At 39.8% G+C, this 25,378-nt stretch overlaps 1 protein-coding gene across 1 annotated transcript; it reads left to right on the top strand.

Annotated features, from left to right (window-relative positions):
- Positions 1-358: 358 nt before the first annotated feature.
- On the top strand, positions 359-23,443 carry LOC138775697 (protein SCAI-like; the record flags this gene model as incomplete). The annotated part of the gene is made up of 10 exons (XM_069956006.1): positions 359-448; positions 1,971-2,022; positions 6,199-6,285; positions 10,128-10,226; positions 14,367-14,463; positions 14,649-14,747; positions 15,811-15,963; positions 16,658-16,759; positions 17,044-17,145; positions 23,365-23,443. Coding segments are annotated over 10 exons (960 nt in total), but the record flags the coding sequence as incomplete, so codon positions are not given.
- Between the last annotated feature and the right edge of the window lie 1,935 nt (positions 23,444-25,378).

Raw genomic sequence — 25,378 nt, 5'->3', positions numbered from 1 at the left:
CATGAAAAAGGTCACTCAAGGCTTCCTAATAATCGTCTAATTTCTATGACTTCCTTTACTTAACCCCAGAATACTAAAAACAAAAACAATGTTGGGAGCAACTCAATGTGAAAACACAAAAAGTAGGGATTTTTCATATTTTTTTAGCTGCTCAGTGGATGGGATGAACGCAAATTTTTATTAGATTCTTGTTTATCATGCGATCTATGATTTGGTTTGGTGGATGATTGGAATAATTTGGGAAAAACTAAAATTTTTATACATAAACAAAAAAAAAAAAAACAATAATATAGTATGTGGCTACAACTCAAAATGTTTTTCTTTTTTAATATTGTTTATTGTTTTCTATTGTTTTTAGAGAAAAAATTTTTTAAGGAATATAATAAACAAGTGAAGCGCTTCATTTCATTGGCAAGCAGCTTACAGTATAAGGCCATGTTCAAACAACGTAAGTTCCGCAGTAGTCACGGCCGTTGTTTGCAACGGCCGTGGATTACTACGGAACTTATGTTTGTGCTGAAAGCTAAGGGAATCCCGGCCGGAGTGTATACACATAGTATACACTCCCGGCCGGATCCGTAGTGGTGCCGTAGAAAACTGACATGTCCTGTCAGTGCATACTATGGAGGGTGCTGCTCGGCCACATGCATTAGAATTCAGCAGCGCTAAAGATCATCCGGCCGTACTGCAGTACCGGCCAGGATGATATTAATCTGAAACTGGCCGTTCCGTGACCCGGCCGGGTCACGGAACGGCCGGTGTCATACAGCGTCTGAACATAGCCTTAGCCTATAGACTCTGTTCCACTCCCTACTGCTCCTCCCTGGGTGTGAGGATCAAAATCAGGATCCAGTCCTGGGAAACTGGAAGAAGCTTCCCAGGACTGGATCCAGCTTTTCCAGCTTCACATTGTAATGAAATCTGTTGGAACATTAGTGAATTAATGGCCTTTTGTGTGTCTTTAATTAAAATCCCATTGAATTTAATAGGAAACAATAAAAAAAATAACATCCATTGTTTGCAAAAGATGTCCGCGAATAATTGATTATTATTTTAAAGGGGTAGTCCACCCAAAAATTTTTCTTTCAAATCAACTGGTGCCATAAAGTGCCAGAGATTTGTAATTCACTTCTATTAAAAAATCTTAAGTCTTCCAGTACTTATTAGCTGCTGTATGTCCAGCAGGAAGTAGTGTTTTCTTTCCTGTCTGACCAGTGCTCTCTGTTGCTCCTCTGTCATGTCAGGAACTGTCCAAAGCAGGAGCAAATCCCCATAGAAAACCCCTCCTGCTCTCCAGACTGGAAATAATACAACTTCCTGTGGGCATACAGCAAGCTGATAAGTACTGGAAGGCTTGAGATTTTTAATAGAAGTAAATTACAAACTCTGTCACTTCATGGCAGCAGTTGATTTGAAAGAAATTTTTTTGGGGTGGACTACCCTTTAAGCTTCTGCGCAGACAACGCGGGTTATTTAATACACTGTGTGTATTGGACGTCCGTCATTCCATTGACTTCAATCCATTGCACTCAATGGGGTCAATTAAAATGTGGTAATAAAGGATGTAATTTTAAAGAGAAAAAGTGGACGCTTTTTTTCTTAATTTTTACTTTGTGTGAACATAGCCTAATAATGATAATATATCATTACTGGATTTGCCAAAAGTTACAACAATTCAAAAACTTCACATATATATACATATATTTTCCCTCTCCATCTGTAATATTAGATGATAGAACAATGTAGCTTGTTTTCCATGAAAAAGAAAAATTTACAAAAGAAAACGACATTATGAAATGCATTTTGAATTTTTGAATTCAAATTTTTGATTTCAAATTTCCAAAATTTTATTACCACATCTGATTGAAATGTTCCTAATTTCTAGTTGGTTATTAATGTGCGCTCCCAATTTTCCCGGATTCTCTGTCAGGTCCAGATTTTTCGTTCTTTTTTTTTCTCTTTTTTTTTAGCCACCTACCGAATTTCTCCTTCATCACCATGCTATAAAAATGACCGTGGTAGGTATGTGCAGAATAAGGAGAGAAATGTCTCACAAGCAGAATCGGCTTCTCTCTGGCCCATAAAATAATAACCATTTGCTAAATTGTTGGGAAGTTGTTATAATTCCTTCTCCAAATTATTACTCGCCCTTCAGATTAGAAATGGGGCCAGGGTTAGCAATCAGCCTTCAATGGTAGGATTTTTAAAGTAAGAATCACTTGTCTGATTGTGAAGTGGAGGCCATTATAGTCTTGATTGTGTCTTTTTTTAGCCGGCGGCTTGATTTGCAGTCGAAAGAACATATTCACTACTGTATTCTAAGCAATCAGTGATTTCCTCACTATTTCTCCTACTTAACGGTTTAGGGTCCACTACTTAGTTTTGCAGCTGCCACTTTCAACTCCTATCATTAAATAGTTTTTAAAAGGTGGCATTGTTTTCTTTATAGAGCAATATGCGTTACCATTCACTAGCCTGAATATTGATGAATTAACTATGGCAAATGAAATGTAGATAGGGGCTGAGTAATTGCCTTCACGCTGAGTGGTGACTGATGCTTGGGAGGGAGGTCTGTGTTCTTTTTTATTTGTTTGCCCTGATACATAGTCACCCTGTTTAGGGATAGCTTACTTTATTGCATCCGACCACCTTACTAATGATATAAAGATTCCAAATAGTGAGGTTTTAATTTCATTAGAATATTTGTATTTGTGCGATAATATATTATATGTATTTATTAATTTATTATAAAGTAATAACATTGATGTGGTAATATTAATATATAAACTAAAACTACTATTACTACTACTACTAATAATAATAATAATAATAATATAATAATGATATGGGTGTGTAATAATACTCCACACACACACACCCACACACATATATATATATATATATATATATGATAAAACAAATATGTGCCATTATTATTATTATTATTATTTTTATTATTATTACTATTATTATATAATTAGAATGATATAAAAGATTCATTTTATATATTCATTTATAAACTAATTTATTGCATACATTTATATAGTTTACATAATATATATATTTAATATATATATAATATATAAGGGTGATGATATAAAGTAATCTGTGGCCTAATGGTGTAGTAAAAAAAAAAGTGATCAATGAAATGAATATTTTATTTAATTACGTACTATTTAAGTAATAATAAAGCTTAATTTGTAGGAATATAGATATATATATATATATATATATATATATATTATAATAATCTTATATTACAATCATGGAATATATAATATAATACATGTATGGGCAATGGTCAAAACACAGAAATATTTTTGATAATTACGACCGTAAATAATGATCATGATTGTTATTTATGGCCGTAATTATTAAAATATGGACATATTTTTCCCTCAAAAAAATGTAATGTTAACATATGCATAAAATGTTTATATATATATATATATATATATATTATATATATATGTATATATATATATATATATGTTAAAATGTGTGACTAGTGATTATATACCGAATCTAAATTATATATAACTTTTATAATTTATGTGATTTTATTATTTATGATTTTTATATGATAATTATATTTATACAGTCCTGACTAATTACAATAACTTCTAAATAGATGATAATATATGGCGTCTCTAAATTATTATAAAATTATCAGAATAAATAACACCTTAACATTAATGTAATGTTTAATTGAATACCAATGAATTACTCAACAAACATTATATATCTATATTAGTAAAAAAAAAAAATCTAAAATTATTACATCATAAAAAATAATTCCTAGTATTAAATATGGTTAAACAATTGAGATTTTTTTTGTTGTTGTCGTTCATTTAAGTGACAGCTTTTTTTTTTTTTTCCATTTTATCAGATGGGTAATATGTGATCTTTCATTAACTAAATCAGGAGAATGACAACAGATAGGGAGACGGTGGTATAGATGGAAGATGTAATCTAGGATGTGATTTGCATAACTTTTGGAGCGGACGGTTCCTGTCACTTTTTGATTTCAATTACTCGGATCGTAATTTGAATACAGAATGCCAGGAAATGGGTGTCACGGGGTTAAGGATCACATTACAGAGCAATAATTGCCAAGGTGTAGATGAAGTGAGCAATTGATGGTACGGAGGCCGGAGGGGGGGGCTGTGTGGTTTCTACAATCTACATTGAGCAAATCGGAGTAAAGCAAATTGAAGAACATATTCTATGTCTGAGGTAAACAAGGGTGTAACTGACTTTATATTGTCCACATCTATGTTCATAAAATGTGACAAAATATATTTATTAATAATGCTGCTTGTCGCTCACAACACAGGACTGTGACATTGACAAGAAGTTTACCATGATCTTTACTTGTTGCCCATAGCAACCAATCACGAGGTTTAGCTGAGCTCTGATTGGTTTGCTATGGGCAATTAGGCATGCTTTTTTTTTTGTCTATGTTCACACATCGTCTTTGACGGACGGCCATTTGAGGCCAAATAACGTCCATTATTTTATAAATCACTCCAGTCATTATGAATTCACTGATGTATTTGGCCTCAAATAATTCCCGTCCTAAAAGATGACAGGCCAAAAAAAGAAAGCCCTTATCTGTTCAGCATTGCAGCAAAAGGTGACACTAGTAGATAGCAAAGACAACAGATAGGAGAGATTATGAAAGGGTGTAAATATACACCTGGTGTTAAACTGCCCACAGCAACCAATCACAGCTCCTCTTATATTCTACCAGAGCTGAAAGCTGAGCTGTGATTGGTTGCTGTGGGCAGTTTACACCAGGTATATATTTACACCCTTTCATAAATCTCCCCCATAGTGTTCCAGCTCCGCCCCATAGAATTGTACAGTCACAGAGGTCACAAGCATGCTTACAAATGTGCCCAATACAAAGGAGTGTTCATTCTGTTTATGTCCATGAGGTTACCATAAAGCATGTCACTAAATGCAGTCAGAAAAATAGAACAGATAAAAAGAACATGTTCAGAATCTCAGATCTGGATTTAGTCAGGCAAAAGCAAATCTAAGGGCCCTATTCCACCGGACGATTATCGTTTGTATAATCGTTAACGATTACGATCTCAAACGTGACCACTATTGCGAAAGACCTGAAAACGTCACTCATTTCCATGGAACAATAATCGTTACTTATGATCGTAATTGCGATCGTTTCTTCTTCGCTATTTCTTCGCTATTGCGTTCGTATCTATTGCGAACGAGATTCGAACGATGTCTTATTCAATGCGAACGATTTGCGAACGAGCAACGATAAAAATAGGTCCAGGTCTTATAAGCGATCAACGATTTCTCGTTCGAGTGTTAATGTTTAACTGCATTTCAACCGAACGATTATCGTTTAGATTCGAACGATTTAACGATAATCTGAACGATAATCGTCCAGTGGAATAGGGCCCTAAGTCATACATTCCCTTTAAGCCATGCAATATCTGTCAGCCCCTCCAGCCTTCATACACTTGCACACTCAGTTTGGTGGAGTATGCATGCTTTTGTTGAAGAGATGGGAATAAGGCGCTGCCAGACTCCTCACAGGAACATATCTTGTACCCCACAATCAATAGAACAGAGGTCAGCAGTCGTGCGAATGAGGAAAGAGGAGCATCTATGCTGGGAAGGCAATTTTCAGAAGCCCAATAGGAGAATGAACTTTACTGCTATCAGCGTTTCACTCCATTAAGACGCCTTAGGACATTAATGGGATTTAAAGTCAAGCCAGACATGTTCTAAGGCTTCTAATGGAGTTAAACACATGAATTGCCAGGAAGCTACCTCCAAAAGCTGTTTAGTCTTCCCAGAGTAAGTTGTTGTATACTTGTACCAGGTCCATGGACTGAACATCACCTACTAGTGACTATATTGCTCCATTCCCAAGCGCTTTACTGTTTGTTTGTTTTTTGCTGGGTCATATGAGTGACTGATATGAGTCCTGCAGAAAAAAAAAAATATAGGTCAAAAATTGAAGGGGTAGTCACAAAAAAGAAATCTTTCAAATCAAATGGTGCTTTGTAAATTCTACAAGCTTTGGATGAAGAGCCATGTGTAGAAAAAAGACAAATCATTTGTAATATGTCACCATTTTAACAATGATGAGAGGGCAAAATTTTGTATTTTTTTTAATTTTTTTTAATTTTTAAAGATTTTAATGATGTTTTTGTCCCTTAGGCAAGTGCTGGACAATCGGTATGGCCTCAAGCGTTGGCAGATTGGAGAAATTGCCTCTAAGATTGGTCAGTTGTATTACCACTATTAGTAAGTATCTGCTGATGGGAAATAGAAGTAAGCAGATGTAAAGCCGTGCACCCTGTATATTGCTGCATCACTGAGAGCAGGAGGATTTATTGTACTGTATGCAGGCTCCAGAGCGTTCTGTTTGGCAGTGGCTCAGAGGAGAATAAAGTCCGCTCTAGTCCTGTATAGATTTTCCCTCAATCTCTTCGATATTCCAGGCCTTTTTTCTTACTATTAGAACATTTTACAGGAAAAGGGCTGTACAGGATAGATAGCTCCCATGAAAGTAATGGAAAGCCTGTAAGTCCTGCTTCTCCGTTTGTATTAGCGTGCACATAACCATTATTGGCAAGTAAAATGTTTTCCTGGAAATGTTTTTATTGACTTGCAACTTAAAGGGGTCAGAAAACATGAAAAAAATATTTCAGTGATAACACCACTCTTGTTCTCCTGTTGGGTGTGTTTTTCTAGCTCACTTGCATTGAAGTGAATAGAGCTGAATTGTAATACCACACACAACCTGGGGACAAGGGTGGCACTGTTTTTGCAAGAAATCCTAAATAACCCATTTTTATCCAGCGAAAATCTTTTTTCTTTCAAATCAACTAGTTTCAGAAAGTTATACAGATTTGTAATTTACTTCTATTTAAAAATCTTCAAGTCTTCCCATACTTATCAGTTGCTGTATGTTCTGCGGGAAATGTTTTCTTTTGAGTCTGACACACTGCTCTCTGCTGACATCTCTGTCTGGGGACAGGAACTGTCCAGAGCAGTAGCAAATCCCATAGAGAACCTTTCCTACTCTGGACAGTTCCTGTATCGGACAGAGATGTCAGCAGAGAGCAGGTGTCCAGACTAGGAAGAAAACCTTTCCTGCAGAACATACAGCAGCTGATAAGTATGGGAAAACTGGAGATTTTTAAAATCGAAGTACAAATCTATATAATTTTCTGAAACCAGTTGATTTGAAAGAAAAAAGATTTTCACTTTAAACCAACTTAACACTTGCAGTACTGTTCCTGCACCATCCACACCTGTCCTGTCTGTCTTCCATAAGTCACATGATCTCGGCAGCAGACTGCAACTGCATCATACGTTTAGATTCATTGCTGCCATGATCACATGACATATCAATAAATTTACGTCATATGTATGGATGATATCGGAGGGACTGGGTTCCAACAGAGCGGGAACGGCTCAGCGTAATAGTGTAATACAGTTTGGTTTATTTTCCATTTGGCTATTTTAAAACTCTAATGATCTGAAGTTACCTAAGGATCTTTAACTAATGGGGAGTTTTTTTTTTCATCTGAATACATGAATTGATCCTTTTAAGTGTTACTTAAAGATTAGAAATAAGAAGTGTCGCCATGTCAGACGCTTCTGCGGTTGGGGGTTTCGGCCCTCCTCTTCGGTCAGCTTGTTAACTTGAAAGGCTGGCAGCCAGCAGGGCTTTGTTTCCTGCTAGAGACACTTGTGTTTGAAGATTCAAGGGATTTTTCTCATGCCCTGGGTCAGAAGGTCGCCGTTGCCTAATTCTGAAGCCCGTAATAATTTGTTACGACCTATAAATCCAAGTATATTCTAACAAAGTGGAACATTGAGATGGCAGGTTCTTCATTATTTCACTGTGGGACTCATACCGAGTGGATTAGAAACACAGTAGAACCCAAATGTCATTGAATACTACGACTTTCAAATGTAGTTTTTAAAGAGGGAGAACTAGAGGAGATCACCTTGTAGTACAACATAGCTTCCTAAGAGAACTGATTGTATATATAGTATACTTACAACCAGGGCAGCTTCTCTTCCTGATGAGGTGGAGAGAGAACAGAGAGGTGGGCATGCATGTGTGCAGCTCTGCCTATTATGTTCTATGGGACGTGAACAAGTGAATGGAGAGAGTCCAAGCAGAATAACGGTCCAGGGCACCAGATTGTTGTGTAGAACTTGGCATTTAGTGATGACCTAACCTTAAGCACATTGGGGTTCATCTGAACATGAACTCTCTGCATTTGATTACAGAAGAAGATGGATGCAGCCCTAAGGGTTTCTTAGGGCTGCGTCCAACAACTTTCAGCCACCAGTAATCAAATGAGTTTGCATTCATGCACAAGGTTCGCTCATCTCCAGTACACATGTTTTTTATTGAAAAAAAAATGTCAAGGTGTATTTCATAGTTACAATGTTTCAAATGTAAATGGGTTGTTTTTTTTTACGCCAAAATGACTACTCCTTACTGCTGTGCCATAACATTGTACTGGACTAAACAGGTGGGCACTGCTGTGGGATAAAGTACACTACTATAGATAGTATGTGGAGACAGAAAGGGTTACAGGATGCACTGGTGGAAATGAAAAGGCAGCTGCAGCACAACAAGCAGCACTACACCTGGTGAGATGAAAGGGGAGCCTTGATTTACCTTTTAAAGACAGCTGCAGGTACAAAGCCCAGGCTCTCTCTCTCCTGCATATAGCACTAACTTATGCTGCTTTACATGGAACGATTATCACTCGAATTTTCGCGATAACTATCGCATTTGGGTGATAATCGTTCGGTGTAAACACAGCGAACGATCAATCGACGAGCGAGAAGTCTTTCATTTTGATCTTTCAGCATGTTCTCAAGTCATTGTCATTCGCTAAAAATTTGCAGATCGCTTCGTGTAACTAGTCTTTCAAAGATTCACCCTATGTGAAAGATGGGCTTAAGCGATCTTAAAAACGATCACAATAACAATTTTTCTACAAATTTTTCACTGTCTAAATGCTGATCGTTATAAAAACCAAATCGTTGCACCAAAATTATTAAACAATCGATTGGGCGAATTATCGCTCTGTGTAAACGCAGCATAAGCCACATTCCTACTTCCTGTGTTCTATCTTGGTCTCTGCTGCTAGAGTCAGAGTTCCCCTAACATTAGGCAACAGACATTAGTTTTCAGAGAAATGAGACACCTAGTGGTTAGTTATATGAAGTCTTTTACAAATCTGTTACAAATCATCTAGGCCAGTGATTTTCAACCAGTGTGCCATGGTGGGGAGAAGTATGGTGGGGAGAAGTATGGTGGGGAGAAGTATGGTGGGGAGAAGTATGGTGGGGAGAAGTATGGTGGGGAGAAGTATGGTGGGGAGAAGTATGGTGGGGAGAAGTATGGTGGGGAGAAGTATGGTGGGGAGAAAAGCAGGGGGAGAAGAAAACAGGCCCAGGTTTCACACTGAGTATAAATACATTTAGAATGTATATTATTAACTATATGTATAATATGTGCTGTTTTAGTGTCATTTTGTGCCATTTTGGTTGGTGGCGTGCCCCGGGATTTTTTAAGTATAAAAAGTGTGCCGCGGCTCAAAAAAGATTGAAAATCACTGATCTAGGCTATCAAGTGAAGGGAGCCTGTTTGATAGGATAGTGACTGACACTGATTCTGTATGTCCTAATCCCTCCTGCCCACTTTTATTGTGGGGACTGTGCTCTACACAGACATGATTGCAGTGTGTTCTACTTTCTGTACAGATGTCTACATCACCCATTGACCCATTTGTGGGATCTCATGTATTAAAAAAGAACAGCTAAAAAATTGCAGCATTACAGCAGTACCCATGGACACACAGAGTATATATGTCAGGAGCATTTTATGGACTTGAGCACCATAAAAACAGTGTGAATGGGGTCTAAACAGATAAAATATTTGAGCCTTGCTTTTATCATCACACATATATGTAACCTCATTCTTGCAGTTCCTGCCTATAGGCAGTAGCAGCCTCTGTATAGATGTTGTGACCTGGATATGATACGTGCAGGAGGTATACTGTGTACAGATATATATCAGTGTGTGAATATCAACTTCTCTTCTCTTCCAGTCTCCGTACATCAGAGACGAGTTACCTAAATGAAGCCTTCTCTTTCTACTCTGCCATTAGACAGCGATCTTACTATTCCCAGGTCACCAAGGAGGATAGGTAAGACCGGCATATTGCACAATAAATTCTTTTTTCCTGTTTAAATCCTTTTAGAATCCAGAAACCCATCAGTTATCGCCCTCTAGAGGTTGTTACTGGAAGTATGTTTCTAATATCTGTAAATCTTGTCCATCATGTACAGAAATGTTCATAGATGTGCATCCACCCTAAATGATCTCTGTTCCTCTGCAGGACATGGCTCTGTAAGTTTTATATTAATCACGGCCATTGTTGCCGATTTGCAACAACAGCCCTGATTAATACAAAACTTACCTTCTACTGCACTCAATGGGATCCCAGCCGGATAGTAGCGGCCGCAGCGAAAACTGACATGTCAATTTTGTGCAGCTGCTATTCATTGAATAGCAGCCGCACAACCCTGACAGGTCACACAATGGAGAGTGCGGCTAAGGCACCATTGTGTTCAATGGGGAATTGGGATGAGGGCACACACAGATCCCAGTTCAACAGAAATGAAGATCATTCGGCTAATACTGCAGTACCAGCCGGGATGATCTTCATTGACACCGGCCAGCCGAGTCACAGAATGGCCGGTGTCTTACATAGTGAGAACCCGGTCTAAGCCGTATGCTGCAGCAAGGCGTGGAGTGAAGTGCTTAGTGGTGCACTTCTCCTGGGTCATTCTAGAGAATGGTGGGGGTCTTAAGACATGTATCTGTAACTTATCAAAAGTCTTTTTTCTTTCTTTTTGTAAAACACATGTACTACTTATCTATAGTATACGCCATATATGTAATGTAGATGCCTGATCCGTATGGGAAGATCATCAGTGTGAACTACTATGTGTATGGGTTAAAAACTGAGGGCAATGAAAGACAGGCCAAAAAGGGAGCTTGGTGGACTCTTGGGGTATCTACCATCTGCAGAAGTTTTTTTTTTTTTTTAATATTAGGTCTGTTTTCTGCAGTTTTGTGCTTTGTCCTTGTGTCTCCGCACGTTGCTTTAAGTGTCAGTTGTAAAACTCTTTGCCCCAGTGAAGGTTTTGCGCTCATTGACAGTCATCGCAGTCAGCGGCCCTTAAGCTGCTGACATTGGTTGTCAGGATAGATTACTGCGGAGGCTTTCTCGGACATGAGAATAACTCCACGCGACAGGTACAAATGTTTGGGGGAGGGGGGGATATTTGATGGGAAGTTGACTTACCAGCTTATGAAGCATCTAAAAAGTCCAACCCAACAACAGCAGAGAATGTGGACAGCTGAGGATGGTAAATGAGAAGATGTGGGAGTGGGAAAGCCCACTGTATTATACTCCCGTTTATCTTCACGGACCCAATAAAATACCATTGATCCTATAATATACAGGTAGGATTTTCTTCTAGCAGTCACTGCATGGTAGAGTGAAGAAGTGTAAGCAAGGATAGTACGGTAGTAAGATTAGGTAGCTGCAGAACATGGTGTTCTCTAATGTAATGTTAACGGAATTGCACTCTACTAGGGAATAATTCTGAAATTCGCCATATAATTCGCCATATAATATTTCTTGGTAGGTCAGCCAACAATAAACACACAATGTCTAAGGCAGGGATTGCAAAACTACAATTCCCATTGTGTCTGGACAGGCAAAGCTTGGCTTTCGCTGTCCAGGCATGATGGGAATTGTAGTGTTACAACAGATGGAAGGCCGGAGGTCATAAGGCAATGCTGGCCAAACCTTTTCAGCACAGGATCTCTTTTTGTAGACCTAGTAGAAGGTAGTTTGGGGCAAAGGTGGGGGGATTCTGCTGCAGTTTTTAACAACCAATGCAAGTTACCCATTGCACATTTCAGAGCTTTACTTTATTCATGTATGGCAATGGACTTCTACCCATCCTTAGGGCCCTATTACACGGAACGAATATCGTGTAAAAATCGTTAAATCGTTCAAATTTAAACGATAATCTTTTTGTGTAATTGCAGGCAACCATCGAAAAATCGTTCGTATGTCGATCATTGATTTAGATCTGAACCTAAAATTATCCTTAATTGTTCACTAATCGTTCGCTGTAATTATATGTTCGTTCGCTCAAGTTCCCCATTTTTTCACTAATCGTTTAGTGTAATAGCACATTGTTCATTGTTTTTTGGGGATCAGAAGGAATGAACGATCATAGTAACGATCGCAATAACGACCATAGTAACTATCGTAACTAACGACCATCGTTCTGTGTAATATGGTGAACGATTTCAGGTTAACTACAAACAATCTAGTTTGCGATTGTTAGTCGTTAATCATTAAAAATCGCTCAGTGTAATAGGACCCTTATACACCAAACTACCAGGAGGCCGTTTTTTTTCAATTTCCATATTAAAAGGTTATTTGAGATTATATATTTTTTTCTCTCTCTCTCTCTCTCTCTCTCTCTCTCTCTCTCATATCAATTTTGGATTAAAGCAGGTGTGTTTTTCTAATCCTGGATAAACCCTTAAAATCCGGCGGTTTAGGATAGGAGGGTGCTTGTTTTCATTGAAAAGACCTTGCAGGCAGTGCTCCATGGGGAAAAAGTATGCAAATGATCTCTCCTGCAGAAGGAAGGAACTGTCTCTTTACTGCCACCTATTGGTTGGTATGTACTAAATCAGTTTCTTTCACATGAAGGAAACTTGAAACATGACTCAGGATAATAGCCAAATCAAAGTCGTCTTCATAAGACCGGTGTCAGACCGGTGGTCTGACATCGAAATATACTTGTTCTATTTTATTTGTGTTAATTACATTCATAGCATACCAACACATTTTTGGATTGACGTTGTTCGGTATTACTGGGGAAAAGCCTGTAATACATCCTCCTAATGTGAGAGCAGAAAAAATAACTCCAGGGTAGACCTTGTTTTATAGACTGAATAACCCAGTAGTCCCAACCGCCATTTTTTTGTTACTTCCCATATGTACTATTACTGGATCAATCGACAGTCTCTATTGTTCCTTTGCACAATAAGGATTCCATTAACGTTTGTTGGATATATTATTATTAATGTTACCTTCTCCATTAAGTCTGATGCTCATAAACATTTTTGCCTGGATCCCTGTCAGGCCTATAAACTAGGTTTTAAAGAATACCGACTCTCAAGACACCTTTTTTCTTAGAGGAATTATCCTGTATTATAAAACAGACACATGACTTATTGTTTATGTCTCTCCTGCCCTATAGCGAGTATATTGAAGACTCTTCTCTATCCATGATATTAAACACAACGCGTTAAGTTCTAATGTCGGACGAAATTTCAGCATTCACATTTGGATGTAGTTCGAGGTGTATCACTTACATAAAGCTAAGATATGTTGTTCATCAATGGTTATCAATAGTTATGACATATCCTAGGGATGTGACATCACTTTATGATATGAGATTACACCTTTAAATGCCCCCATACACCTTCAGCGATTGATTGCCGAACGATCGTTCAGCTGTCGGTTATGTCTCCCGGCCAGCACCAATCCTCCCCATACAAAGGAACGTTTGGCACGGCCTAGCGTTGTTGTGTTCTCTATGGGGAGGGGTAAGCCGCATATTTCTTTGTGATCAAAGGAGTCAGCTGGGCTTCTCCATCATGGCCAACCCCTATCACCACTGACATTGTCTGTCAGTAGTTAAGAACAGCCCCATACATCTTAGATTAACGGCCTAATCCACTGCGAGAAGCGGGTTCGGCCATCAAAAGTCTTAGGTGTATGGGGATCTTAGGACCTTAAAATTGGTGATCTTATCACTGGTCGGTGTTGGACAGGTCAAGCAGCTCCCTATAGCTTTCCCTTCCAAGCCCATTCGAGTCTAACACTTTAGTAAGTGGGATGAAAAGTTAATACAGGCTGAACTTCTAAATAGACTAAGTTTACTTGACCGTAATATGCCCAGAAGAGTTGGACCTTTTGCGAGTGCTAATTCTTAGGTCACCATGGAACTTAAGTGATCAATGATCCTCTTTCCTGTAATTTCTCATTTGATTTTCTTCAATGCTTAATAACTAATTAATATGAGAGTGATCTGTAGGGATGATGTAGTAGCCTGACCCCCTCGATCCTTAGGGGCCAGGGATCATGTGCCTTAAATAAATGGGGTATATGTCTAGCTGTCATGTTGTTGATTACAGCCTCAAAAAAAAAAAAAAACTTTCCATAATCGCTGTGATTGTCTCTTAGGCCTGAGCTGGTTGTGAAGAAGTTGCGGTACTACGCACGTTTCATCGTCGTCTGCCTCTTGCTCAATAAAATGGATGTTGTTAAAGACCTAGTCAAGGTAATTGATGGACTTGGACGTCTTCATTTCAGTGATTCATGTCTTCCTGCCTGGAGTCTGTCATTCTTTATGTACATTGTCACTCTGTAATTTAGAGGAATGGCCTTATGGATCCTGGGGTTGTTTTCCTAGCTCTGACTTTGTTGTGAACTATAATGTCTCACCGATTGATATTTGTTCTATAGGAGCTGTCAGATGAAATTGAAGACTATACACACCGCTTCAATACAGAAGACCAGCTGGAGTGGAATCTTGTACTGCAAGAAGTAGCTGCTTTCATTGAGGTTCCGTATATTTCCTTTAATGCATCTTGAAGCCACGTCCTAGTTCTTCTTACATTGTGAACATTGACTTATTATGTCATGCACTGGTAATGTGTAGTTCTCGCACTGGACGTAGTTGATAGCCTACTGATTTGCAGGATCTCACTACTCAGCTGTGATCTGTTGGGGCATGCTGAGGGTTGTAGTTTTAGATAAAAAGCCACAGGTTGCATTTTTGGTTTAACATTGATGTCCTATCCAGAGAATAGGGCATAGGGTTTACATAACCCTACTGATACTTTAGTTTTGAGACATGATCTACATCATAGGTGTCACTCAGGCTACAATTCCCATCATGCCTGGACAGCCAAAGCTATGGCTTTGGCTGTCCAGGCATGATGGGCACTTTAGTTTTGTAACAGCTGGAGGGCCTGAGTATGACACCCATGATGTACGTAATGTTTTTTAGAACAATGAGCGTACTTTTAGGACCATTAGAGATGTAGCCATCTGACGTCCCATGAGTCTGGGTGATTGGCTTTCAGTGATGCTGTATACATTGACTAGTAGAAAAATGACTCCTTTATGATCAATGGTTTGAAGAATATTTAGTATGGGCATGTTGTTCTATCATAACTGACTATTAGGGGTACAAATGCAATATTTAGACAGGGATTAACCAGGTAATACATTATGCATTAGCCCGAGTGCAGGAGATGCAGATCACTTACTCATTTCAGCTTCAAACAACGTATCCAATACATGAAAAATCCTTGTTTTCCTCCCGAGACGATTCTTTCAGCTTGGCATCTCATTTACATTTAATCTAAATAATGAAGTGGTAGCCGGCATCGGCTGATGAACTGTCGGAAAGTTCCAAGGCTCTGCGATTATTCCCTCATGATTGGGTCGCAGCGGCTATATTTCACACGGCCTTCAGATCATCTCCCCTGAGACTTCATCTTCAATATATTTCATCTTTAATGGATCTCTTTTTACCGTAGACTGTCTGTTCGACTGTTGGCTATTTCCGTGTGATAAAACTGCACTTTTCACCTAATGTTCAGCTTCTCTCCGGTGGCAGGCAGACCCCGTGATGGTTTTAAATGATGACAACACCATTGTAATAATATCCAATCGACTGGCGGAGGGGACAGGGCCCATGTTGGAGCAGGGCATGGTGGTGGGACAGTTGATGCTGGCCGATGCACTTATCATTGGCAACTGCAATAATCAGGTGAGAGAGTTGTAGCCGATCCCCGCAGGCTTTACTGGTGCCACCCATTTAGTTATTCCTGTAAGTTTTACCAGTACACCTTCTGTTTTATGTATATCTACATTTTTGGGATGAGCGCTGCTAAAGTGTACATGAGTTTTAGGGTAAATTCATATGTGGTAGGTTTGTTGCACACATTTCTGCAAGAGTAAATTTGTTCCATTTATCTGAATGGGGGGGGGGTTAAATCAATGGGACAGTTGCAGGATTTTTGTGAATTCACCCTTTTAAAAAGAGGTTTTAGACTTGGCATCAATGTTAATAGAAGGAAGTAGCCTCTTCATTGTTTACTCATACACAATGGCTCGTATCCACATGCAGTTAGGATTGGTACTGTAGTTTAGTCTTATTAATGCCAGCTGGACCATCACAGCACCTTCAGTTCTGCTGATCAGAATGGATTAAGCGGGTCTGGCCTCCACCAATCATCATTGAGAATGGAGTGCAGACCACGGTGGTCGCACAGGCACGGTGACTGCTCCACTCATTTTGAGGCAATTGTGTCCCCATTCCTGGGATGGGTGGGGTTCCTGGCAGTCAGATCCCCAGCAATTAGCTTGTTATCCCCTCTTCCATGAACAGTTGCTGGGTAAGCTGGTCCTCCAATGTCTTGTTTTATTTATTTATTTTTCTCATTATTGTTCCACTGCCGCAGGTGAAGTTCAGTGAGCTGACAATAGACATGTTCCGGATGCTACAAGCTTTGGAGAGAGAACCAATGAATCTGACCTCTCAAATGAATAAGCCAGGACTGACGGTAGCTATATGTTCTTGATTATTGTTGATCATATTTTGCGAGTTTTTACAATGGTTAACACTACCAAATGGGAGTCTATTGAGCATTGCAGAGCCTTTTGACCCCTGTTCTTACTGTCGGAAACAAAGGAACCACTTTGAGCCCCAAAGCAGATAGGGTAGGGTCACTGGTATCTGCATAACTCTCTTACTTTATCATAAACTGAAGTGTGAACAGTGCCCTAGACAGATAGTATTGTAGATCATATTGCAGGAGTTTTCTTATCCATTTTGCATGTGTTGCAGGATCCTGCTGAGAAGCCTACAAAACGCGAAAACCCTCATAAGTACCTTCTGTATAAGCCAACCTTCAGTCAACTATATACCTTCCTAGCAGCATCTTTCAAGGTAAGTCCCCAACAAGTAAAAAAAACACCCTAAAAATTGAATGGTAGTGTCATTTGAAAAAAAAATGTAGAAAGCGTCTGCTTCCATCTTCGTTTGCTCTCCACCTATCCCCAGGTTTGTTATAAGCGGAGTATGGCTGAAGCTCTGAAATTGTTGACTTAGTACTAGCCCGGGAGGGGCAGATATAGATATATAACTAGTGCAGGGTCATGCTGTTACGGCCACCTTATGGTATTGTAGTTTAAAATCATTCATATTATCCATATATCTTAGCATTTGCTTTGTGCTGCTGTAATGTTCCTTTTGTTGGCACGTCACAAAGACATGTCAAAAGTTTTGATCAATCGGGGTCTTATCAGAAGCCCACGGCTGAGTTTTTTTGCTCTTCCTGGCTCGCCTCTCAACCATGACTTATTGAGGGCAGCGTGCCCCATCTACTGCAGACTCAGTGGCGAGCTTGGGAGAGAAGCTCACAGTTGCATCTCCCAGCCATATCCAGTAACTGCCTATTAGCTTTCTGTTGTGCCCTAATATTCCCCTTCTTTATTCTTAGGAACTCACCAACATGATCCTGCTCCTAAGATACACACAGGGGATTGTCTAACCAGCTTTCTTGTCAGAAAGGGGCCCTCATGACAGAACCAATCATGTTGCCTGAACCATGGCCGGGGAAGTCCTCTACCTGCCCCATCAGCCATAATTCATAGATCTCCCCCACTCCCCAGCCAAACAGGAGATTATCTATTATAGGAGCAGGAAAAGAAGCTTTTTAATATACTGAGAAATGTATATATGTAGATTTTACTTGTTTTGCTACTATTCTAGGTCATTACTTGTAAGATAAAGTTTCCCTTTGTAATTATTCATTAGGGGACGCATCAGACTCCCGTATGATTCATATTTTCCTCTTTGTATGATTGGCCATGCCTGAATACATTCACATTGTAACCTAGCAACAGACACTTCGGCTGATGACTGTGCTGGGTCTGGTGGGACCAGAATAGCCCCCTGCCGATTACCCTGCATTACCACTTATGGAGACCAGTTATGGGCCTCCACCTGCAGAATAGCCCCCTGCCGATTACCCTGCATTGCCACTTATGGTGACCAGTTGTGGGCCCTACACCTGCAGAATAGCCTCCTGCCGATTACCATGCATTGCCACTTATGGTGACCAGTTGTGGGCCCTACACCTGCAGAATAGCCCCCTGCTGATTACCATGCATTGCCACTTATGGAGACCAGTTGTGGGCCCTACACCTGCAGAATAGCCCCCTGCCGATTACCCTCATTACCACTTATGGAGACCAGTTGTGGGCCCTACACCTGCAGAATAGCCCCCTGCCGATTACTATGCATTACCACTTATGGAGACCAGTTATGGGCCTCCCTCTGCAGAATAGCCCCCTGCCGATTACTATGCATTACCACTTATGGTGACCAGTTGTGGGCCCTACACCTGCAGAATAGCCCCCTGCCGATTACTATGCATTACCACTTATGGAGACCAGTTATGGGCCTCCACCTGCACTTTCATTTCTAAAATTTCTTTGGGATTAAGAGGAAACGTGCTGTAGTTTATATGTTTGCTGGTTATACATTGTCTACCTTTTAAACTACAGCTGTATCCATGTTTTTCAGGATGCATCCAACTTCTCCAGCCGCAGGGAGTCGAATGCCGAGCATATGGGTTCAGAGAACGTTGCAGAACCCGGACAGTTTGGCATCTCCGCTCAACACTAGTCTTAAAGGGGTCATCCAGCGCTACAAAAACATGGCCACTTTTCTCCCTATCTTGTCTCCAGTTCAGGTGTGATTTGCATTTAAGCTCCATTTACTTCAATGGAACGAAGTTTGAAACCCCACCCAATCTGGAGACAAGAGAGGGGAAAAGTGGCCATGTTTTTGTAGCACTGGATAACCCTTTTAAGCTTTATTAACAAAAATGTCAACTTTCCTGTTTAAAATGGTTGTCCTATCTCAGCTTATCCCCTATTCATAGGATTGGGGATAAGAAGCTGGTCATTGGGGGTCCGACTACTTGGCCCCCCAATGATTTTGAGAACTGTGATGCAATCGCCCATGCAATGAATGAGCTCTTACTGTGCCCGCACAACCACTGTGGCCTGCAAACTATTCATGTCCTATGAGAACAAGTGCTTAATTTGGAAACATTTGGCGGCACCATAGAGAGTGAATGTAGCAGGATGATTACTCAACTTTAACAAAGTTTTTGTTGTTAAAGGAGATACACAGTACCATCTTCACTGGATATCCGTATCCTTGGCATCAAACAAGGAAAATAAATGCGCTTTATACAATACCGATACAAAGACTTTTATTCCATTAGAAAATTTATTAATCATTTATGGCATTTAGCTTTGTTTGAGGCCCAGTTATCTTTAAGGGTGTGGCAGGAAAATCTCTTATTGTGAGTAGATTGGTTGGAAGTTGACAATACCTACAAATATGACTAGTGAGTAGAGATGATCGAACTGCGCAAATTTTCAGGTTCAATCGAACTTGAACCATCGGCATTTGACTCCTGCTGCCTTCCCGTTCCTTGCTGTTAGATCATCTCTACTAGTGAGTCCGATGGCTCAGCATTTGAATACTTGTAGCTGAAGAAGTTGTGCACATCTCTAGTCACGAGCATCATGGACAGTCAGGTAGCATGCCCTGTGTTGGAGCAGGCAATGCTGTAGCTTGCAGCAGGCTTAATTCTACTAAACAGATCTATGTAATGTTGCAGAATCAATTTCCATCTTTGTCAGTAAGGTTTCATAGACCTCAGTAGAGAAGACTTCATTACGTTACATGTTATTTTGACTTTACTAACTCCTTAACAGCGTTTGGGGGCATTGTATGGTCCTTGTGGGGTTATGCTCTTAACTTTCTGTATTATGCACACTCGCCTAAATGCACACATAGGATATGCAGATGTTACCCTGCTGTTACCCAAGTTGCAACATCAGTGTGGCCTGTGTATAGTATTTCCATGTTCATATGGTTTTTCTTCTACGCTTCAAAAATGTGCATTTTTTTTAATAGGACAGTACCTTTAAAATGGCACAAAAGCTGCAAGATAAAAATGAGCACTCTGGTGGGACAGTGCAGTTTAGTGGTGGTGTCAATAAGAGAGAAAGTAGCTACTTTTTCTCCCTATCTGGGTCTAGTCAGGAGCTCAATAATAAAATTTAAGTCAGTACCTATTGGTGATGCTCACCTGATGTTTATTTTCTCCAGAGCTTATTTTTTGGCTGTTTTTTAGGTTATTTCCATTAGGGCAGAGCTGTGATCTGTGACTACAGCTTAGCTACAGTGCTAACCGGTAGTGTAAAGTAGTCTAAGACACGCCTACTAACACATTATTGGTTCAGACTGCAGCTATGCCTCCTCTGATTGGCTGCTGTGCATAACACAAGTATCCCAGACTCAGCAGGGAGTCAGTGTGTGGTTATAAAGAACAGATTACTAAACCATCAGAGGAAAAGGAATCTGGAGGGTTGCTTTATTTTTTTATTGATTTACTATCGCACCCACTGCAAAAAAGGGGTTCCTTTCTTCATCTGTATTGATCAGTACGACTATGTCTAGTAAAATATATACAATTGTCTTGTCTCTAAGTAACTTGTTACTGTAGTAATTAAATACTTAGCTATTTTTTCCCTACCAGGCATTAGCCTGCAGCTGTGGTAGGAGGCATTAGTTATGTGTTGTCTGCTTCCCGACAGCCCCCTGCTTATGCTGTAGCCTACTAAATAAGTGAATGAGCATCTGCTAATGTACAAATGCTTTTCTTTGCGTTAGTAAGACGAGTCAAAAACATGAATATAAAGTTATATATAGACAAGAATCTGCTTTCCTGATCAGCTTCCCATAATTCCCCTTTTCCTGCCTATGGGCTCACTGTAAGGGAAGACTTACATGGTGTGTATTCTACCTGTGGATTTACAGATAATATCTGCAGTGGTTTAGTGTACAAAGCATGTGGTTGATCTTACAGATCTCATCGACGTGCTGCAAGTTTTCTCTGAACGAAACCTGCGACGACCTGTGGTGCGTCACATGTCAATTTAGAAACATTAACCTAGTAATATAGTCTGTGGTGTTGATCCAGAGTAAGAAAAAAAACAAACACAGATGAGATAGAGGTTAGTTTTCTGTAGTCCATACATTCCATTTATTTTTCACTCCTTTGCCTTTTGGACCCACTCCAGGACCATTGTCTTTTTTGCACCCTGGTGCATAAAACTTTACATAATTATCCACATGTAGTCTGAACAGTGATTTGTACAGTAGTAGAACTGTGTCTTTGATGTGTGTATCTACGCCCCATGATCTTTGATTTGCCTCTGCATCGGCTGCCTGACACTGATTTGCTACAGTTAAAGTGTACCTATCATTTTAAAGGGATACTCCGGCAGAAATCTTTTTTTTTTTTCATATCAGCTTGTTTCAGAAAGCTTTTTATATATTTGTAATTTACTTCTAGTCTTCTAGTACTTATCAGCTGCTGTATGTCCAGCAGGAAGTGGTGTTTTTTTTTTTGTCTGACACATTGCTCTCTGCTGCCACCTCTGTGCATGATTGGAACTGTTCAGAGTAGAAAATGTTTTCTATGGGGGTTTGCTGCTGCTCTCAACAGTTCTTGACAGTCCTTTTACATTTTGAGTTTCTCTTATGAATATTTCACCCTTCAATGTTCACAAATGACATCTGTATGTGTAGAATGTTTAGAAACCTTCCCATTCATTAAGAAAAAAAAAAGAACCAAAATAATAGAATAATAGAATAGGGAGGAGGGGGCTGCAGCTGCAGTGTGACCCTCATGCTGTGAGAGGGGGTTGGAGCAGAGCGGCAGGCACAAAGTATAGCTTTTGCATTACATACAAGTATACATATTTAGCAAGCAAGCATTGGCAGAAACCAAGGAGTTAACATATGCAGGTTAGTCACAGCATGGGCTACTGCCTAAAGAGCTTTAGAATTCCTATAGCATAACTAATGGTAAATCTAGTATGTTGTGCGACTGTCACGTTTAGATATGTTCATACAGCTCATTAGCGATAATCATCACCATAACTTTCAGACAACTGCATCATAATGGGAGTAGTAGTGTTCTTAGACTGTAGTAGAGAGGATAGGAACAGCTGTGACATTATTAGGACATGGTGGGACAAAAGAGTAGTTGCTGGGAAATGTAAGATGGGTGACTACAACTTTATTCAGGGATCCCACCTCCAGTAGGTGGCACCAGAGAGCTAGCTGTCTTCATTCTGAAGCAGAGCTACTTTCCCCCAGTGGAGCATTGCATGGCCTAAAGGACTCCATGTGCCTTTTGGCTCTCTCCTCAAAGGAAATACATTACCCCCAAATATCATTTTAAACTTTACCACAAAATACTTTCCTTTTAAACTTTGTGGTCAGGTCTGCATTGGGCACTATTCAGATCCTCAATCACAGATTTCTGTTATGATCTTATTCTGACGCTACTCAGAGCATGAACCAACCAGGCAGCACCTCCTGTTTCCACCAGCTTTGTTATACCCCAAAAAGCCTAGAATATACAGTTTCTATAGGTAACAACTAAAGTCTATACAAAAAATACGATGTTGCAGAGCTGTACACAATCTGGCTGTGGCAATCTTCATTTTTGTGCAGTGATGTAGCAGAGCTAAGTGCACAGTGCAGATCTAGTATTCAGGAATAGTCAGGCTATCTGCGGCTCAGCAGTGATGATGTAGCAGAGCTGGGTGCCAGTTACAGATGTACTAGTTAGGCAATCCAGGTGATGTAGCAAATGAGTATGCAGTATATTCAAGATTTAAGAAGAAAGCACAACCGGATAGGGAAGCAAACAAAGTGGTCCTAATGCCGTTGTACAGGCGCTGATCGCCTAGTGCTGTTTGGTTGGGAAATTTTTTTTACAGTTAACTTGCTGTAACCTGCTGGACCTCATTGTATCTTGGTGGATTCTATCAGCTGTCGGTGGTATCTGTCAGGGGGGGGTGATTTTTGTTATAAATTCTCTCCCCCAAAGAGTCCTATAAACACCTACGCCTTTTTATTGTAGCCCGGGTGAGCGCACAATGATGGTGGATAAATACCATATCTTTATTTCTTTTTTTTTTTTATTTATTTATTCTTTTCCCTCTTTATTATTCATCTCCTCTATTATATAATGCAATGCCCTCTCTCCATTTTTTTCTTTTGTAGGAGCTGCCTGCAAACAGTGCCCTTCTGATTTACCTGTCTGCTACGGGAGTCTTCCCAACAGGTCGCTCTGACTATGAAGGTACGATAAAGGAATGCTCCCTGTCATTCACAGGGCTTCAATTCTCTTTATTCCATGCTGTGCATTGAGCGCCTCACTGCTGGAGCAGCCTGACCCGCATGTACAGGACTGCTTGTCTTGAGCATTGCTAATTTGCTGCCTTGTAATAGCGGCCCCTCCAGTGGTGCAGGGGCTAACACAACATTCATACCCTACCATGGCAGCCATTGCCCATCTGTCTCATTACAATTCATTAATGCAAAGCAGTCAACTTCCAAAACAGCAGGTCTTTTTTAATACTAGGCGAACTAATGTAGTCGAGCATAGCATATCATTCACAACAATTACATGGTCATTATTGGAATCTAGTCTACCAGGCCTTGAATGTGCATGTTTAGTAGGGATCTCCATGTACTGTGTGAATCCTCGCAGTAAGATACAGGCTGTTATATACGTAGCTTGTATTCTGCCTATGCTGCAGCAAGTACAGGACCTTATTAAACATTCTTTCTTACAGAGGAGCCTTAAGGATTTTGGTTTCCTCACTGCTACTTTTCTGTCTGAATAATTCCTGTTCAATTTGATAATAGAAATGAATTGGGGAATTGAATATGCAGTCTCCCTATAAAGAAGCATAAGTTTAGGGGTGACACAATGCTTCATATGTATTCATAGCTAGGGTGCACTAGGGACGCACATGGTGCAATGTAGGTGAAGTGCCCAGTAATCTCATGTAGATATACAAAATATTAGCGTTCATTATGACTTGATGCCCAATACCCAGACCATACGTGGGCATTTGGGTCCATTGGATGAGCTTTAAAACCATTTAAAAGTAGGTCCCAGAAGATAGAGAAAAGATCTGCATCCATAAATCACTTCTCATCAGCTGGATTAAACATGCATTCCTTTATCTGAAGCATGCTATCCATTGCCACGCTCCAGTTTGCATGGCTTAAGACTGCTGAGCATGGCAGAACAGCTTTAGATATACAGCAAGACAAGAGTAGCAGCCACATTATGGCTTGGCTATGCCCAGGAGACTGCAAATTTGTGCAAACTGTTAGTAAGAAAGTTGTCTTCTCATGTATGGTGTTATGGTAGAGCTCTGTTTTCTCCTTTATTTTGCTTATTTTTATACTTAAATTGAGTTATTTCTGTTCACCGGTATAATTTAATAAGTCTGTGTATTGTAATACGATTTCCAGTTGTTTACTAGTATATTCCCTGTTACCCATTATTGATGCAGACTGTACATGTAAAGCTATTGCTATGTAGAGGCCCTTGGAGCGCTGATGAGAAGGACAGAAAAAGTTTTTGCTTAAGTGTTAGTGTGATTTGTAAATGTCTATACATACATAGCAGGTCTCAGTCCTGGGGCTAGCTGTGATCTTGGTCTCAGGGTTGTTGTTTTTTTAGTTTTTACTTTACAAAAAAGTTTTTACAAATGCCACTAACATTTTACATTTCTAATGGCTCTAGATCTTTGTTAGCCCCAGTGGCCACCAATTGCTTATAGTGGAAGGGTATACAAGACCTTTAAAACCATCAATAGGCATGTATAGTGCAGTTTAGTGGGGATCATAAAACAATAGGACTCTCATTGATTAGCCCAGAGCCACTAAGGAGGGTCTGGCTTGGCCCATTTTTTTTTTTTGTTTTTCAAATGCTGGTTAAGTAAGGACATATGTCTCACATAAAGGTAAACCTACAGTATATGGCGGGTTACTTTCTTGGATACTGAAGGTACATTAGGTATCTTTAGTTATTCACTGTCATGAAAAATAACTTTTGGCATGTCATCAGGCAAAGTGATTGATCACAGCGGGTTTCACTGCTGAGACCTGCTGTGATCAGGAGATATAGCCAGGGAGAGAGCAAGTCAGTAGGGTGATCCACTCCCTAGCCATAGCTGCATAACAGTTAATTCTGACAGTGTAAGTCAGCGATAACATT

The sequence above is a fragment of the Dendropsophus ebraccatus genome, unplaced genomic scaffold (genome assembly GCF_027789765.1).
Source record: "Dendropsophus ebraccatus isolate aDenEbr1 unplaced genomic scaffold, aDenEbr1.pat pat_scaffold_1911_ctg1, whole genome shotgun sequence".
Classification (NCBI taxonomy): domain Eukaryota; kingdom Metazoa; phylum Chordata; class Amphibia; order Anura; family Hylidae; genus Dendropsophus; species Dendropsophus ebraccatus.
The sequence above is the reverse complement of the archived record's forward strand: the minus strand, read 5'-3'. Positions and strand labels throughout refer to the sequence as shown.